This window comes from Hippocampus bargibanti, linkage group LG02, assembly GCF_051943395.1.
Source record: "Hippocampus bargibanti isolate YZ-2025 linkage group LG02, ASM5194339v1, whole genome shotgun sequence".
In the NCBI taxonomy this organism is placed as follows: Eukaryota; Metazoa; Chordata; class Actinopteri; order Syngnathiformes; family Syngnathidae; genus Hippocampus; species Hippocampus bargibanti.
Genome location: NC_142735.1, coordinates 4755553 through 4772563, shown reverse-complemented (window position 1 = coordinate 4772563; position 17011 = coordinate 4755553). Strand labels below are relative to the sequence as shown.

General features: G+C 38.5%; 1 protein-coding gene across 1 annotated transcript in view; it reads right to left on the bottom strand.

Moving 5' to 3' along the window:
- The window catches only part of atp8a1 (ATPase phospholipid transporting 8A1), a 131232-nt gene that overhangs the window by 53124 nt on the left and 61097 nt on the right, over nucleotides 1–17011 (bottom strand). Inside the window, exons 21-24 of the mRNA XM_089021591.1 lie at nucleotides 15937–16021; nucleotides 13427–13566; nucleotides 8745–8883; nucleotides 3450–3514 (exon numbers count right to left, since the gene is read on the bottom strand). Coding sequence (XP_088877717.1) covers nucleotides 3450–3514; nucleotides 8745–8883; nucleotides 13427–13566; nucleotides 15937–16021 — 429 coding nt within the window. The remainder of the gene's footprint in view (nucleotides 1–3449; nucleotides 3515–8744; nucleotides 8884–13426; nucleotides 13567–15936; nucleotides 16022–17011) is intronic.

Below are 17011 nucleotides of genomic sequence, written 5' to 3'. Positions count from 1 at the left end.
GAGGGCAGCATTTGCCTTTTGTACAGCCACCCTCATTTCAAGCTCAGATAACTCCAGACTCATATTGTAGCCTCATTTGTAAAGAAAGTGGCTGTTTTTAACTCATTCACTGCCATTCCCCAATTTATTCGGGAATTGAAAATATGACATAGAGCGCCATTACCGAATTTGTTCAGGTTTTGTTTTTTCTTGCTTGGGTGCCGATAAAGCGCTGGCCAGTCCTCTGGCAATGTTTTCCCTTCCACAAGGGGGCAGCATTTCCCTTTTTCGCATATTAGCACTCACTTCCAGCTACAGCTGTTGTTAAAGCGCTATACAAAACCAATATGTATGTATTGCATTATATTTTGGACATCCACCCTTATTTCAAGCTCATATAACTCCAGACCCATATAATTTAGGAATTAACTCTTTTTTTCTGATAAATAAGAAAGTCTAATGTTTCTTATGCTGTATTGAATGTTTATGCAGTCCTAAAACTTTAAAGATTCTTTGGGTTCAGCAATGTGAGTGAAAATTACAAAAACCATGGCACTGGAGTGGACACATGTTTGCACATTGTCTGGCAGTGAATGAGTTAAAACAAGTGCTGAATCAGCTACACATTAATTGGCATCTTTGATAAAAAAAAAAAAAAAACTTTTGTAAAAGGTAATGAATAATTCATTCAAATACGAACCAATGACATGACACAGTCGGTATTCTCTAACATGGAGCCTTGGAACTTTATGTTCCATTTCAGACTATATTTTTGAGCGGGCAAGCCACTTCAAATGATCGAGCATTTCCATTAAAAGTGACTTAAACCCTAAATTGACTCACAGTGTTTCACTTGAGGAATTTCAGACTATGCGAGCTGATGTAGCACAGGAGGGTTTAAAATGTTGACAAGCATGTGTAAACCAGCGAGGAGGGAAGACATGCTCCAATTACTCTCTTGTGCAGCACATGGCCGCCGTGACTGAGTAGCTGTTCTGGCCGATGCGTGCGGCACGGCGCAGATGCTTTCCGCCTTTTTTTTTGCATTGTTAACAAAGTGCCTGATGTAAGCATCTGCTCAACCACAACAGAATGGGAGTCAACATTACAAAGCGTCGGTCCGCGCTGTTTATGAATCCTCGGACCCTGATTTTATTTTTTTACTTCAACTTCATTCATCACGTTTAACGAATAGCTGACAGGATGAAGGCAGTCTGTCATCACCCCTCAACACCCGTCTGCCTTCGTTTACACCACTTTTTGTGCTATTTTTTCCCCCCTTACAAGCTAAGGCCAAGCTACATTTCATCTTGCTCTGTGGCCCTTCTTCAGATGTGCGCTGTGCTGTCTTATAACCGACAGACACGGCTCTCCTGCCCTGCCGGGGGTTAACAGACTTCTCTGCGGGGTGTCTTAAACGCGTAAAAAGAGATTTAGAATGTGAGCCTGTCGTCAAATGGAGGTGTGCACCCCCTGGGCAACCTAGAGCTTTTATTTTGAAAGAAAGGTGAAGACAGCAGACTATCTAGCAACAAGTGGGTGGCTGTATTGAATAGAATTTCATCCAACAAATTCTAAAGGCTGTATTTCTTGAAATTTATTAACACTATCTATATAGAGATACAGTGAACCCTCGTTTATCATGAGTGATACGTTCCAAAAATAGCCCGCGATAGGTGAAATCCGCAAAGTACAATCTAGCCGGCTTTTTTAAAAATTTTATTTTACAATGCAAAACTGTACATCCTGCAGAACGAAACAAAAAATAAAACCTATTTTTTAATAGTTTAAAGAACGGTGTTGTAAAACAATATTTTGCTGCTGCGCCTATTCGTCCTGACTCTGCTGCACTTTAGCGTCTTTTTGAACTGAAGGAGTCTTTCTCCGAGAGAAGAACATTGTTATCGGTAGTTGTTGTCACTCTTTTTTTTTGTCTTTCTTTTTTTTTGGGAGAATAGAGAACAGCTCAAGTGAGCAGAATGCTCCATAAGGTGTTCAAAGCCAGTGTGTTTGATTTTATTGTGCTTTGTTTGCAGTGTTGTTTCTTTTGCTTTGTTTGTTTGCACATTTGCATGCCCTTAATAAAAAAAAGGGTTTTTTTTTTCCCTGAAAAAAAAATTGCGATGCACTGAAGCCGCGATAAGTGAACCGTGAAGTAGTGAGGGATCACTGTATATATATAACACACACACACACACAGACACAAACACACCCATTCATCTTTAGGCAGGTGACTGGGACACACGAAAGTATATGTCCAAAGTACGGCCCGGGGGGCCAAATGCGGCCCGTAGTCAATTTCCATCCGGCCCGCAGCCTCGTTCATAAAATCAATAACCTATGTAGAATTGATACATTGGGTAGTTGCATGTGCTAAGTGTTGTCATCTAGAGGCTCAATTTGGAACAGAAAATTAGCATATGAGTATTTGAGTAAATGAGCCCCCCAATTTTCTAAAATGGTGAAAATCAACAAAAGGAGGAAAGTTGACTGCGAGGGTCGACGGTTCAAGGATGGTTGGAAATTAGACTATTCAATGAAAACTCTGTCTGCCTCATTTATGAAGAAACAATGGCTGCTTTTAACTCATTCACTGCCATTCCCCAATTTATTCGGGAATTAGAAATATGATGTAGAACGGCATTACCGAATTTGTACGGAGTTTTGGTTTTTCTTGGTTGGGTGCCGATAAAGCGTTGGCCAGACCTCAGGTAACGTCTTTTTCCATCCAAAAGGGGGCAACATTTCCCTTTTTTTGGATGTTAGCGTTTTGTTCCAGCTATATAAACCGATACATATGTATTATATTGTATTTTTGACACCCGCCCTGATTTCAAGCTCATATAACTCTAGACACATAATTTAGGAATTAACTCTTTTTTTTCTGATGAAAGAAGATAGTCTAAGTTTTCTTACGCTGCATTGAATATTTATGTAGTCCTAAAAGCCAATATTCTGTAAGTCCTAGAATTCAAGTGACAATGACAAAAACCCTAATGAATGCAGCAAGCCAAAACAAATGCCTAAGATAGCTGAAATTAAAATAACAAAGCAAATGTGAAACACAGAATAGCTCGCTGAAATTCATTAAAATTAATTGCTAAAATATGGAAAGAACGCCTGCCAAGGTTTATTAGATTACTCCGCATGATATGTCCTTTTAGCTATTCTTGTCAATTTAGTTGTTTATCATGTTTGAGGACTAAAAACATCTTTAGCTAGCTATATTGTCTAGCTTAGCTTATTATTATTGTATGCTGTAAAAATGCTTGTATGACTTGCCATAAGGCTCCAGTTTTATCTTTCTTAACTACTCATTCTCTCGGGTTTGTGGCATGTCCATGTGCAATTTTAGCATGTGACCAATTTATATTTATTCTAAAGTTTGGATTTTTGGTTAGTCGGTTACTTAATTCAATTACATTGTTTATATTAAGCCTTTTGGGGCGACAACAATGAGCAATACTTACATCAAGTGTGTCCTCGTTTATAACTAGCATGCCCATGTTCTTCGTCAGAAGTTTGCAGGAATGTCCTGTGGGGGAAAAAAAAAAGTACAGAAAGTTAGCTCGTAAAATAAGGCAAATGATTGTACATAACTAACCAATCTTGTCATAGCTACAGCCATTTAAGTTATGATTCAAATGTTCTCATTTGATTCATGTGGTCAGGAAGTGTGCCCACAAAATAAAAGCCCAACAAGTTACAATGGAGGAAACGTCACACTTGCGGAATGCAACTTCACCCCATTTTTAAGGACTCCAGTTTAGATGTAGCCACTTTGAGTTGGCGATTCGATTCATGACTCATGGGATTGCTTTATAAGGGCCCGTCAGCTGCCTGACTCACAACTCTGGTTAATCAAAATGATTCTATGGAGAGCTGTCGGAGCTGCTGGCTGGAATAGCTATTTGAGGTCAGGAGTCAGGTTGGGGAACGAACATCAAGTATGAAAGGCACGACCGTTTCAAACTTATCACATAGGATTAATACAAACGTTTTCTTTTCAAAGGGATTTTAAATCAAGACAACTTTAGGGAGTCTAAAAATAAAGAAAGAAAAAAAGAGTCAAACTATTTTTCAGCACTACCCCCCATGTCCTTTCTCAAAGCTGCCAGTTCCATGAAAGTTACAATTGTAGACTGGCTTGTGTATAGTTGACTGTCTAGCTATCAGATAGCTAGCTATTAGCTATATAGCTAGCTAACTACCTAGCTATCTCGATATATATCTATTAGCTATTTATTAGCTATTTATTAACAAGCTAGCTGGCGTTCTATTTATTTGAGGTACTTCCGGGTTGAGTGAAAGGTCGCGCGCATAGCTGCCGCTGCTAACCCACAAAAAGACTTATACTGTGACTGTAAAGTGACCTTGAGACTTTTGAAAGGCACTTATAAATGAAATTTATTATTATTATTACTGTCATTATTATGATCATCATCATTATCAGTATTATTATTGTTTATCCCTCCCCCTCTCTCGCTCCCTAAACCCACCCCATCTCCTTCACACACACACACACACACACACACACACACACACACACACACACACACACACACACACACACACACACACACACACACACACACACACACACACACACACACACACACACACACACAATGTAAGTGTGCGCCTGTTCGCGTGTGCGATTTTCCACTGCTTCCGATTAACATGTCTGCCTTCAGCCGATTTGACAGCGGCCAATTGCAGACTGTTGCATTCCTCGGCCCGTCATCTAGTCAGACAGAACTAAAGAGCCCTCTCGCGGGACTTGAGGAATGTGCAAAAACGACATGTCATGTCATGGCCGCCTCTGCTGTTGCAACGATTAGATGTTTGCATTTGACCCGAATGCAGACTATGACCTGAAAGGGTCAGAATGGGCAGGTCAATATTAAGATCTATTTTGTAAACGAATGCCGTAATGTTGCCAACACTGGATAAATCTACCCGTGAATTTGTGAGTGCAACTTCTACATCAACTATCAATCAGAGATTTTTGTATGTTACATAAGTGGTTTGTGAATAGTTGTCTGTATCATGTGCATTTGACTTTGATGAGATTTAGCTCTTTTTGTTGCACAGTAATCACTCACTATTCAATGTTGTTGCAAGTAGCAGATTAATCAAATAATTTCAAAGATTAATCCACCTGTTTTCAACTGCCACAGTACACTGTTATTTCAAAATTATGCAGCCGATTTCATTTATAAGTGCGTTCGCCATTCCGGACATCACACGAGCAAACTTCAAGACACAAATAACAATAACAATAACAATAATAGTGATAATAGTAGTAGTAATAATAATAATAATAATAATAATAATAATAATAATAATAATAACATATTTCATTTAGAGGCTATATATATATATATATATATATATATATATATATATATATATATATAAAATAAAAAAAAATCCTCGTCTCACCCACCATGGGTGGTGTCTGTCCCCATTTCAGCTCGGGTCCTCTACCAGAGGCCAGGAAGCTTGAGGGTTCTGCGCAGTATCCGTGCTGTTCCCAGCACTGCGCTTTTCTGGACCGAGATATCCGATGTTGTTCTCGGTCCAGAAAAAAAATATATATATATATATATATATATATATATATATATATATATATATATATATATATATATATATATAAAAATATGTACATATATACACATACACAAACATACACACAAATACACATATACAAATACATATAAACATATACACACGTGCACATACATCTATACACACACACACGCGTCCTGGCTCTGACCTGTCCCGAGTGTGACGTATTTTGGCCCAACGGCGAAGCAAATAGTGCTGGGAAGTATTTCCCAGAGCAAACAGCACTCCAAAGCCAGCCACTTTGCTGTCAGAGTAACTATCGTCAATCCAACTAAAACAGTACCATATGAATGACACCCAGAAATAATGGCAGTTTTTACGAGTGCTCGTTTCAACACAAGTCAGATCAAACTGAATTGCCGTGTTCCTTTTGCCGTTGAGTCAATACAGCAGGTTTGTAGATGATTTTTTTTGGTAGGCCATGCCAAGAGTAGCAACTGGGTGGTTAAATTCCGCCCGCCCTGAACTCATTCCCGAATGTATTTGACAATTCAAAAGTGTTGTATTTTTATTTTTTTGGTGGGGTGCATTTGAAGCCTCGGTCAGACCTCTGGCAATGTTTTCCCCTTCCATGACGTGGCAGCATTTGCCTTTTGTACAGCCACCTCCACTTTCAATGCAGACAACTCAAGAGCCAAGTGAGCTCAAAATAAACTTTTTTTTCTGATGAAAGAAGAGAGTCTAAGATTTCTTACGCTGCATTGGATATTTATGTAGTCCTAAAACTCAATATTGTGTGGATCCAGGAATTCAAGTGACAATGACAAAAACCCTGGCACTGGAGTGGCCACATATTTGCACATCATCTAGCAGTGAATGAGTTGAAAAGAAAAGACTCAGCAAGTCACTTGTGTGCCACAAACCAGAGAACGAGAGATCCACTTTGTTTGGAAAAAAAAATGTGAAATGAAGGTCAATCTTGAAAGGGCATTTAAAGTGCAACTCCATCCTAAAAAAAAGATGAGCTGTAATAGTGGGCCCAATGATCAAGTGTTCATATCTGGGGACCCTGGACTCAAACGGCTAACTGAGAAGGGCTTGGAGCATCAAAGTGCACAAAAATATTGATTTTCCGGCCATCTTTGCCCACGTGTTAGCTACCACAGGCAAGCACTTGAATTGCAGCGTGACGTGGGGAGCAGCAGTGCACTTCGAAATGTTGTACTCGAGTCACTCATTTGCACTTCTGATGCATTCTGTGAGGCCAAAGCACCCCGAGGGGATGCAAACGTGTACAAAGTGCCCGCTTGTGTACATATGCATGTTATTTACATCATGTCGGTGAGAGGGGCTCATACATCATTTTGTGTTCTGCAACAGATGCTTGTTCTTGATGTGCGCGTTAGAGAACCTGCCTGGCGGTTTCTCCGACTGACCGGAGAATCTAGAGGAGGCTGCGGTAAACGTATCGGGTTTAACATCTGTGTTGTAATGTAGGCAAGCCCACAAGCTTGCACGAATACAATCTTGGGCCGATTAAGCATCAAAAGCGGGCACCTAGCTATGAGATTTCATGCATTTCACGATTTACCAGTTCGATTTGTGTTATATGTATAAAATATTTAATCACTTAAAACAGTTAAACAATACAATGAGATAATTGCAAAATTCCCCTTTGTGGGACTATGAAAGGCTTTCTGATTCTGATACAAACTGACAAATGTGTCGGCGGAAATTACTGCCTGAGAAGTTGCTTTAAATTAATGCTTCTTCCACATTACTACTGTGATACCTCAGTTTACGAACTTATTTGGTTCCCAAAAAGTGTGTGTAAGGCGAAAAGTTCATCTTCCAAACATTTATTTCCCATAAGAAAGCATTAAAATGAGAATAATCCGTTCCAGAGGTCCCCATAAAACAATTTTCTACTAAATAGGCCTCTAAACTACACAAAATATACCTTATTTTACGTATAATAAATGTCCTATTGTATTGCAATTAAAGAAATAAACTGTACAGTATAATAAAGTTGTTTTATTTACCTTTGTGATGGTAGTTGTCAATGACAAACTTCCAGCATGCCTCTTGATGATATCCGAGTGAAGTTGCCGTGCTTTCTCGGCGATAATACGCTCACTCATTCTGTCCCCTGCTAGCTGCTTTTCATTAATCCAAATCAACAGAAGTTTTTCAACCTCTTCTTGATTCCTTGTTCCTAAAGATGGTAGCAATGGTCGAATTAGCGTAATTTACTGGGACGCGAAGTCACACAAACGCACACCTCGTTTATGTTTTTCGATGATCTCCTTCTTCTGCTCGACTCCAATTTTCTTTTGTGTCCTCTTCCGCATAACACTAGTGGCTAGCCTGCGGTGGGGTCTTTTTTGGTCCCATCATAGCAAAAGTAACCTCGATAACAAACCACGTCCGCACTCAAAGAAAGGGGGGGAGGCGAAAACTAGTCCGCCAGCCACCGTGGCATTCCATGTTGTTTGGTTCGGCTGCCGAAAACCAGTTCGTCAGCCACGACTATATTCTCGCGAATTTAATGTTTGTGATGCGAAAAGTTCGTGAGCTTAAACGTTCGTAAACTGAGGTGTCACTGTATTTCAAATTATTTGTTTTAGGAGTGTAAAAAAAGTTACGCACTTGTTCGGTACTGTGCCCTAAAATGTCAAAGTGGGCTTGAATGATAGGGCTGCAACATATTGGGAAAAACATGGTGATGAAGAGTTTTATAATGCAAGTATTTTTTTCATGCAGCAAAATGATCAAACCTATTGCGTTATTAGCTAATTAATATTAAAGCTCTCATTTATGGTTTAACTAATGGCTGGCAATGCACACTTAAGGATTTCAAAATCTGACAAAAATCATACAATTTCATCTGAAAATGAACGCATGCCATTGTGGATATATTATATTGCAATGCGATACCGCTAACTTTTCCATAAATTGTACCGTAAAATAAAGATTTTTGGGAACATATTATAAAGTGATTCATCGTCAACATAACAGATATTTTTCTTGCACAGAACAGCCTCCATTTTTTTGTGTTTCACATAAAAACATATTTTTTGCAGAGGGGCCCAGAAGCAATAAAAATGATACATATTTTTCTGGATGACATTCGTCTGGTGTCTTCACTTCCACCCTTCTACATACTGTCCAAATGATCTTTAGAGCCTTACCAATGTTGATGGCCGTTTCCTGTTTATCCCCCGTAAGTATCCAGATCTTGATGTCAGCCTTCATCAGTGTCTCAATAGTTTCGGGCACCTCATCCTGCAGTTTGTCCTCGATGGCGGTGGCCCCCAACAACTGCAAGTTCTACCAGAGAAAAATCGGCAGAGTTACGATAGAAGGCAGGAAGTAAGCGTATACAACAGGGGAGCCCAATACGTAGATCCTGATCAACAGGGTAGCCCACAGACTGCTCCCAAGTTGATCAGGAGAAATTATAGGCTTCCTATCTGTTTCACTTTCTCCCAAAATATTTTTTAATAAATGAATAAACAAATGAATAAATGAATGAATAAAAAAATAAACAAATATGCAGGTCAGCTTTAACCTCACTCATGGGACTACTAAAGGACAAGAATGTGGATCATTTTAAAACCGTGGATGTATCTACAAGAGCTTCTGTACTTGGCAGGAGGCAAAAAGCGTTCCATGCATCAGTGTTTTTTTTTATTTATTTAAGCAGGCAATGATATTTCCTTTTCACAAACTCATAAACTATTGTATCTATATCATTTTTATGTTATTTACATGTTAGGGGCCCATTATGGCTGTTGCTCACCATGTATATGCTACGCGTGCGTGTGCATATGGTCATGGGTTGATCACGGGAGGGTGGTTGGCTGCTTGAAAAGTAAATCATCGCTCAAATAAAAAAGGGCCCCACTGGTCTTTAGCGTTAAATAATGCGTGCGTGAATGTGTGATTTTGTTGTATCTTGTGATACAACAACTTTTTTCTTGCAATCCTACAACAATTATTTCAGGGACATTTTTAATCTTAAAATCAACTGAGCGAGTAATATTCTGTGAGAAAAAAAATATATTACAAGAGTAATATATATAGAAATATGTAATATTCAGATCAAAAATCAATTTCAGGAGTTATATTATTCTAATGAAAAAGTCAGAATTTAAGGAAATCAAAACTCGAAAACAATAATTTTCCAGTATATCCAATAGTCTCAAATATTTTAAAGAAAAAAACTCTTTAAGAAGACAGTTCTATCTAAATTAAATTGTCAAAGAAAGTATCCAATGAAAATATGTTTTTCAGATAAAAATATCACCAACAAAAATGTTATTTGAGTTTCACGTTTATTAGATTTTAATGAAAAAAAAAAGTCGCACGAAACATTGAAAGAATATCATATAATATTAGATTCATGTCAGAAATGTGTTCTCCCAAAAATATATCTGAATATATGAACACTTTATGTTAGGGCAATTCGCTATACATTTTAAACATCTTTTCTATTTCCTTACACATCGTTATTTTCTCGGACATCCTATCATCATGTCACATTCTGTCCGTCTTTACATCGCTTTATTTTCTCGGACTTCCTGTCATGACGCCACATCCTGTACGGCTTTATAAAAGCTTTCTCAACCAGCCCCTCCCGCTTTTTCTCTCTCCTCTCTTGGCTCCCCTCCTGTGTCTGCCCCCTTGGGGTCAGGCAGTTACATTTTGTCCCGTCCCAAAGATTAAATAATGTTTTTTTGTTTTTACTTTTGATTACTGCTTGATTAATAATGACCCTAACACATTTCTGTGTAAGCGTCTAACTACACCCTGACAATATTAACACATTACTATATAATCTCGCTGTTCTTGTTCGTAACCCAGAACAGACAAAGCAGGGTTCTGGACTTTGGGAATAGTGTGTCTACAAGTGCTGGACGTTGACCACAGGAGGACGAAAGGAAATAATATATAGAAATAAAACATATGCTTTTTCGTACTTGACAGCAAAAACTCGACAAGGGCCTCGAGGGACAATGACAGCAACAAGGCTAGATCTGATTAGCACTTGCAGTGGCCTTGGGCTGTTTCGTCTCACTGATGTTAGATTTATTCTTTGGGGGTTCGGAGGAGAAAAACACCTCACTTGGATCAATATTACTGCCCCCCAGCCAGGTTGGTACTACAAAAGCTAGCCAGGTAATTTACATATCACTGTTCGCCAATGTGAAAATTCTATACAGTGTAACTTGTCACAATATTAGGTGTCGATGCACAATTGAATGAGATTGATTCTGCCTTTACTGTGGCAAAATACAAGGTTTGAGTCCTTCCTATTTGACATTCGATTCAGCATGATTCCGACTCTTAGTTTCACTCCCTGGTACTTTCTACGATCTTTGTGAATGCCTTATTTCCTGTATACGATAGTCGTCCATGTTAAGCGCTTTGTTACAGCTTCAGCTGTTGTTAAAGCGCTATATAAACTTCCGGGTTGAGTGAACGCTAGCACGTGTGACTGCCGTTGCTCACCCGCAGAAAAAAATATCCTGTGACTGTGAAGTGTCCTTGAGAGTTTTGAAAGGTGCTTATAAATGAAATATATTTATTATTATTATTATTATTATTATTATTATATACAGTACATATCTGACAGCGACATGAATAATAATTTCATTTGGAGAGTGTTGTATGTTTTGATCAATGCACGAGTAACTAATAATTCCTTTTATAGCTGTGATGTGATATGCACCTAATTTTGTCATTTTAGACATGTTCATGTTTTATACAGTGTTATTCATTCAATAGCTTTGGAGTCAAATACTGTACAGAAAATACTCAAACATGGTTTGTATTCATCTAGGGTCTTGGATCTTAAATTTAAAGACTTTGAACTTTGACTTTGGATTATTTGTGCACTATAGTGAACAATTGATCTTATTTATTAAGTCGTTGTTCAGTAGATATGCTCTCCAACAGTGTTGTTGTGACTCAAGCGCGCCCTCACGTGGCCCGATGTGACATTGTACCATTTTATGCCATAACTCACAGAATGGTGGACACGACATTAAGTCTTTAATTTGCCCAATAAGCAGTGGACATTACATTTCCCCCATTGGAAAATGTCCTCATTTACCTCCTGATCGATTGCTCCCATTCACGTGTGAGTGTGCGTGCGTGTGCGTGCGTGTGCGTGCAGTGGTAAAAAGTGCCAAGTGGGTGATTAACGACTGTATCCTGCCGTGTTTGAAGGCCGCTTCCTACTGGACTCACCTCACAGTACCAATTACCCACGTCTGATCTCACATAAACATACACTTGGAATTTGCTCGATTCTCCATGTTTGCTTACATTGGCCAGTTGAGTAAGGCTTTTACAGTTTAGTTGCGTCTGGTGTAGAAACTGGGACACTTAAAATATACACTTGTGAGCTATTCCATCAAATGTTGCTCTGTTGGGTTATTTCCCCTGTATAAAGGGTTAAAGAGTTTGCACAGAATGAAGGGAAGATTAACAAGGCAATTAAAATCTTTCTGTTACGGTACCAAAGGCATAACAGAGGCAGGATGTTTGTACTGTAATCAAATGCGGTCATGCCTCAACGTTTAAGACATGCCGTATTGCGTTGAAAGCAATTGTTGGTGTCCAAAAAGTATTTTATTGGTCAAACCTTATTTTGGAAGTCCAGCACAGTACATATGTCCTTAAAGGAACATATTTATCCATTTGTCTTTAACTTATTAATTTTCCTGAATTAAGATTGAGAATAAAACAAATGAAATTGATTTGATAAATAGCAAGTCGACCAATTAAGGTTATAACCCGTCTACCGCCGAAAGTCAGGTGGGATTCGCTTCAGAACACCCGATAACTTTATGAGGATTAGTGTCTCAAAAAATGGATGGGTGGATGGATAATATATTGCTTTTTGTTTTTTTCTCTCGAGGGTCTGCTTTATTTTTTCTGAACCAAGTGTACAAATGGTCCCTTTAGCCCAATAATGACTGCAATCATTGTCCTGAATACAAGTGAACTGAAACATTTCAACAACGTTGAACAATTTCACATCAGAAAATGAGTCGTCAAAGTGGCCCAAAGAATATGTATTTTCACATATAGTAGGCAAGGTGAAATATTTCCGCCCTGGAAACCAACACCCTCAGGTTAAAAGGTTCTAACCTGAGTCCAGAAGGCTCTTTTATGAAAAACAATGTTTTGAGGGTTAAAGATAGTGCTGTTCTGCTTGCAGCCATAAAAATTGGATTCAATCGATTGATAAATTGCCCAGCCACAGGGCCCTGTGGAAAAAAAAACAATAGCAGTTCTGAGGCCGCCACATTAATTCTGATTATACTGTCAGTTATGAGCTCTGAACTCATTCACTGCCAGACGTGCAAAAATGTGTCCACTTCAGTGCCAGGGTTTTTGTCACTGTCACACAAATTCCAGGACCCACAGAATATTGAGTTTTTGGACGACATAAACATTTAATGCAGCGTAAAAAAGAGTTAATTCTTAAATTGTATGGGTCTGGAGTTATATGAGCCTGAAATGAAGGTGGCTGTCCAAAATACAATGCACTACATACATATTGGTTTATATAGTGGTTTAACAACAGCTGAAGCTAGAACAAAGCGCTAACATGGAAAAGGGGAAATGCTGCTACCTTGTGGAAGGGAAAACATTGCCAGAGGTCTGACCAGCACTTTATTGGCACCTCAGCAAGAAAAACCAAAACCCGATCAAAATGGAGAAAGGCACTTTACATCATATTTTCAATTCCCGAATACATTCGGGAATGGGAGTCAATGAATTAAGAATCATCAGTCACTTGTATGTACAGGAATACCCATACACGTAATAGAGGTGCGTTTGTTTCATTTCCCCATACCTTCTCGATTAGTTCGTAGCTCTCTTCCATCTTGAGTGATCGGTTCTGCAGGGATGTGCAAGCTCGGTGGTGAACCTCCAGCCACTGCTGATAGGACAACTCGCTGACATCTGCCACAGCGAAGCACAGTGTGCGCAGCCCTGGATGGCGATAAAGGCAATGTGATGACTTCAAATGAATTAAAATTAGTGTCGATTTAAATACCACAAGTTAATGAATTAACTGTCGTGCATTTCTTTTATCTATTGAAATGTTGATTCGTACTATTGATAGTTAAGTAATTTGTATTTTTATCATTAAGACTATTATTTGAAGTTAATACAGCTCAGATTTTTGTTTTACTTATAATAATAATAATAATAATAAAAATAATAATAATAATAATAATAATAAATTTCATTTATAAGCATGATGTCCCCTTCATCTATTGATTACCATGACTTAAAGGACAACAGACGTCTCCGGACAAGTTGTGTCCATAATTTGTAAATTGGCTTCAAATGACTTCTACTAAGCGTATTTTAATAAGATTCCAGCGCATATAGCTATATTTTACGTTTTAAGACTCGCTCTGAATATTCAGGAAGTCTTGTTTTTGAGTTGGTGACGAGTCCGTATGTGACGTCACTGAAGGACTGCCCCCTGACCGAAAAAAAAAGACACATTGTAGCATTCCTTCCATCACGTCAATGTATTTTGCTGTACATGTTTGGTTTGAGAACCGTGTTGCACCCAAAAGCCGCCAGAAGGCCAGAAGAGGGCATCCAAGCTTCATATAAGGAATTTATCAGCCTGTGGAAGCGGAGGTGGCCACTCTCTTTTTTTCATTGAGACATCTCCCCTCAATGTTGCCTCATAATGGCACAGAATAAATTCTTTAATCGATTGCAAACATGTATGCTTTCCTCTTCAGAAGTATTTGAATCATATTCATAACTAGATGTGTAACAAGATAGCATATTCTCTGAATCTGAAGCAATTGTTTTGATTCACTCGCAATGCTAGAGGTCTTGGCGTGACGTCACGAACTGGGGGCGGGACTTTCTGAAAATGCCCAATTCGCAGCTCAATTTTTTTGCAGATTTTGGACACTTTAAGTCATTTTTATTGGTGTTTTGCATTTGAATAAAATTATCATACTGCGTGTTTTGGGTATTTTAGATGCTATAAAATGTGTTTCTGGTGTCAGTTAAGAAACAAAAAAGTGACGTTGGTTGTCCTTTAAGATGGCAATAAAATTAGTAGGAAGACATGCGGTTTACTTTTCGCTGTTGAAAACAATACATCAGTAGGCTTTCATCACTTTGCTGCTGTGAAATGTAAATTTCTCCACTGTGAGACTAATAAAGGCAAATCCATCCATCCACCCATCCATCTAATAATAATAATAATAATAATAATAATAATAATAATAATAATAATAATACATTTAATTTCTAAGCGCCTTTCAAAACTCTCAAGGACACTTCACAGTCACAGGATTTTTTTGTGCGGGTGAGCAGCAGCAGCCATTCGCGCCAGCGTTCACTCTATCCGGAAGTAACACAGCATACTGTACTTTCAGGTATATAAGGCGCACCGGTGTATAAGGCTCATCCCCCCTACTTCGCTTGAAACCCCAAAGCTCCTCCACACGAACACTATTGCTGTATGCTATCAGGCCAAGAATAAGCACAGAATGTCACACGAAGGAGCAGAATAATGGTTTAGGTTTATTAAAAGGCAATCTTCATTAATATTTAGCAGGTGTCAATTGTACCGCATTAATGTATGTGCTGTATATTATAGACTGGTTGAAGCAAGTTTCAGAAAATGTTTTTTTCCTGGTTATATTTTTGGAATGAGAGTCACGGTTTGCATTTGGAGCAGCAAACAATGCCTCAAGGTACGCTGACATTTTGCAATGCCATTAAGAGTGTCCTTTTTTTTGAGGGGGGCAAATTCACATACTGTCGCCATGGGCACCAGGACTGCTTCATCGCAATACTGTAACATGCAAAGGCTGCAAACCTTCAGAAAGGATAATTTATTTTCTCATCCTGATCCTGCTTGTGATTTACTGTATTTTCCGGTATATAAGGTGCACTGGACTATAAGGTGCACCCCCAACAAATGGTGTATTTTCAAACGTTTTCCAGATATAAGGTGCACTTTCAATGAATGAAAAAAAATATCAAAATACAATATAAAAAATATGTTTTTCATATATACGGTACATATCCCAGCTGACTTTGGGCAAGGGAGGATACACTCTGGACTGGTCACCAGCCAATAACCGGACACATATGTAAACATAGTATACTACTGGTATATACACTACTATATAACGTTAACAATGTGTCGAGGGCTACACTCAGTCGACTCTGAAGCAATATCAAAGATATGCCACCAGGGAGCAATGTAGGCAAAGAAATCAACTACCATGCATGTTTTTGGAACGTGAGGAAAATCGATGTGTGTGCATGTGTATACACACACAATGGCAAACTGGAGTAACCAAAGACACTCACCCTCCGTGGCAAACTGCTCCAGATGTTTCAACGTAATCTCCTTGTAACGAGAGCTGTCTGACAGTCTGTCATAGATCACCGTGTCCTGAAGACAAACATATACCCACTGACAAGTGGTACACAAATATATCAACCTATCAACATGCGTTACTTCTGCCATCCATATATTGCTATTGAAGTGAATTATGTTCTATCATTTTTGTTATTTTATGTTCAAGCACTTTGTTACATATTGCAACTGCTCTGAAAGTGCTTCATCAATAAAAATGTATTTTAGGGAGTTGCGAGTTTACAGCACAAGTATCAAAGTCAAGGCCCGAGGGCGTAATATGGTCCGCCACATCATTTTATTCGGCCCGCTACGGCAAATCAAACCTGTGAAATTCCATGATTCTTGCTCAAGTCTGAACCAAAATTTCAAATTGTCCCATGTAAACCACAATAACAGTCATTATTATTTACTTTTACTATTTGAAAACTGGTTATTTTTCTATTTGATGTGCGTTCTATATATAAACTGTGGAGGGGATGAAACATTGTAATATCTTCCCCAAATTTATAAAGGCCCTCGAGAGGAAACCTTAACTATAATGTGGCCCACTGCAAAAAAAATGACTTTGACACCCCTGGTTTACAGTGTTGTCTAGTATAGTGGTTCTCCCAAGGGGGTACACGTATGCCTCGAGAGCAAGTGAAAGTACTTCAGGGGCCTGTGATATTGTCAAAAGTAGCATTACTGCAACAACAAAAAAATCTTGATCACAGCAGTGGCCAACTTGCCACGAAAAATTAAAATGAATGAAGTATAAGGCCACGTGTCTTGCTAAAAACTCAGTTATGTCCAAAAATGGAATTATCATTGTGGATAGTTGTTAATGTAGTCAGTTTCATTAAATAGACATCAGAAAAAAAAGTTAAGGATATTTATAACTCAGTGCCCACTTACGTTTGAGAATGTACTGTTTGAAACATCACAATGCCAACATACTGTCAATTCAATGTTTGGTCTCACGATATCAAAATGAAAACAGCAAAAATAGCATCAAATTTAGACAAAGACATTTAAAGGATCAAA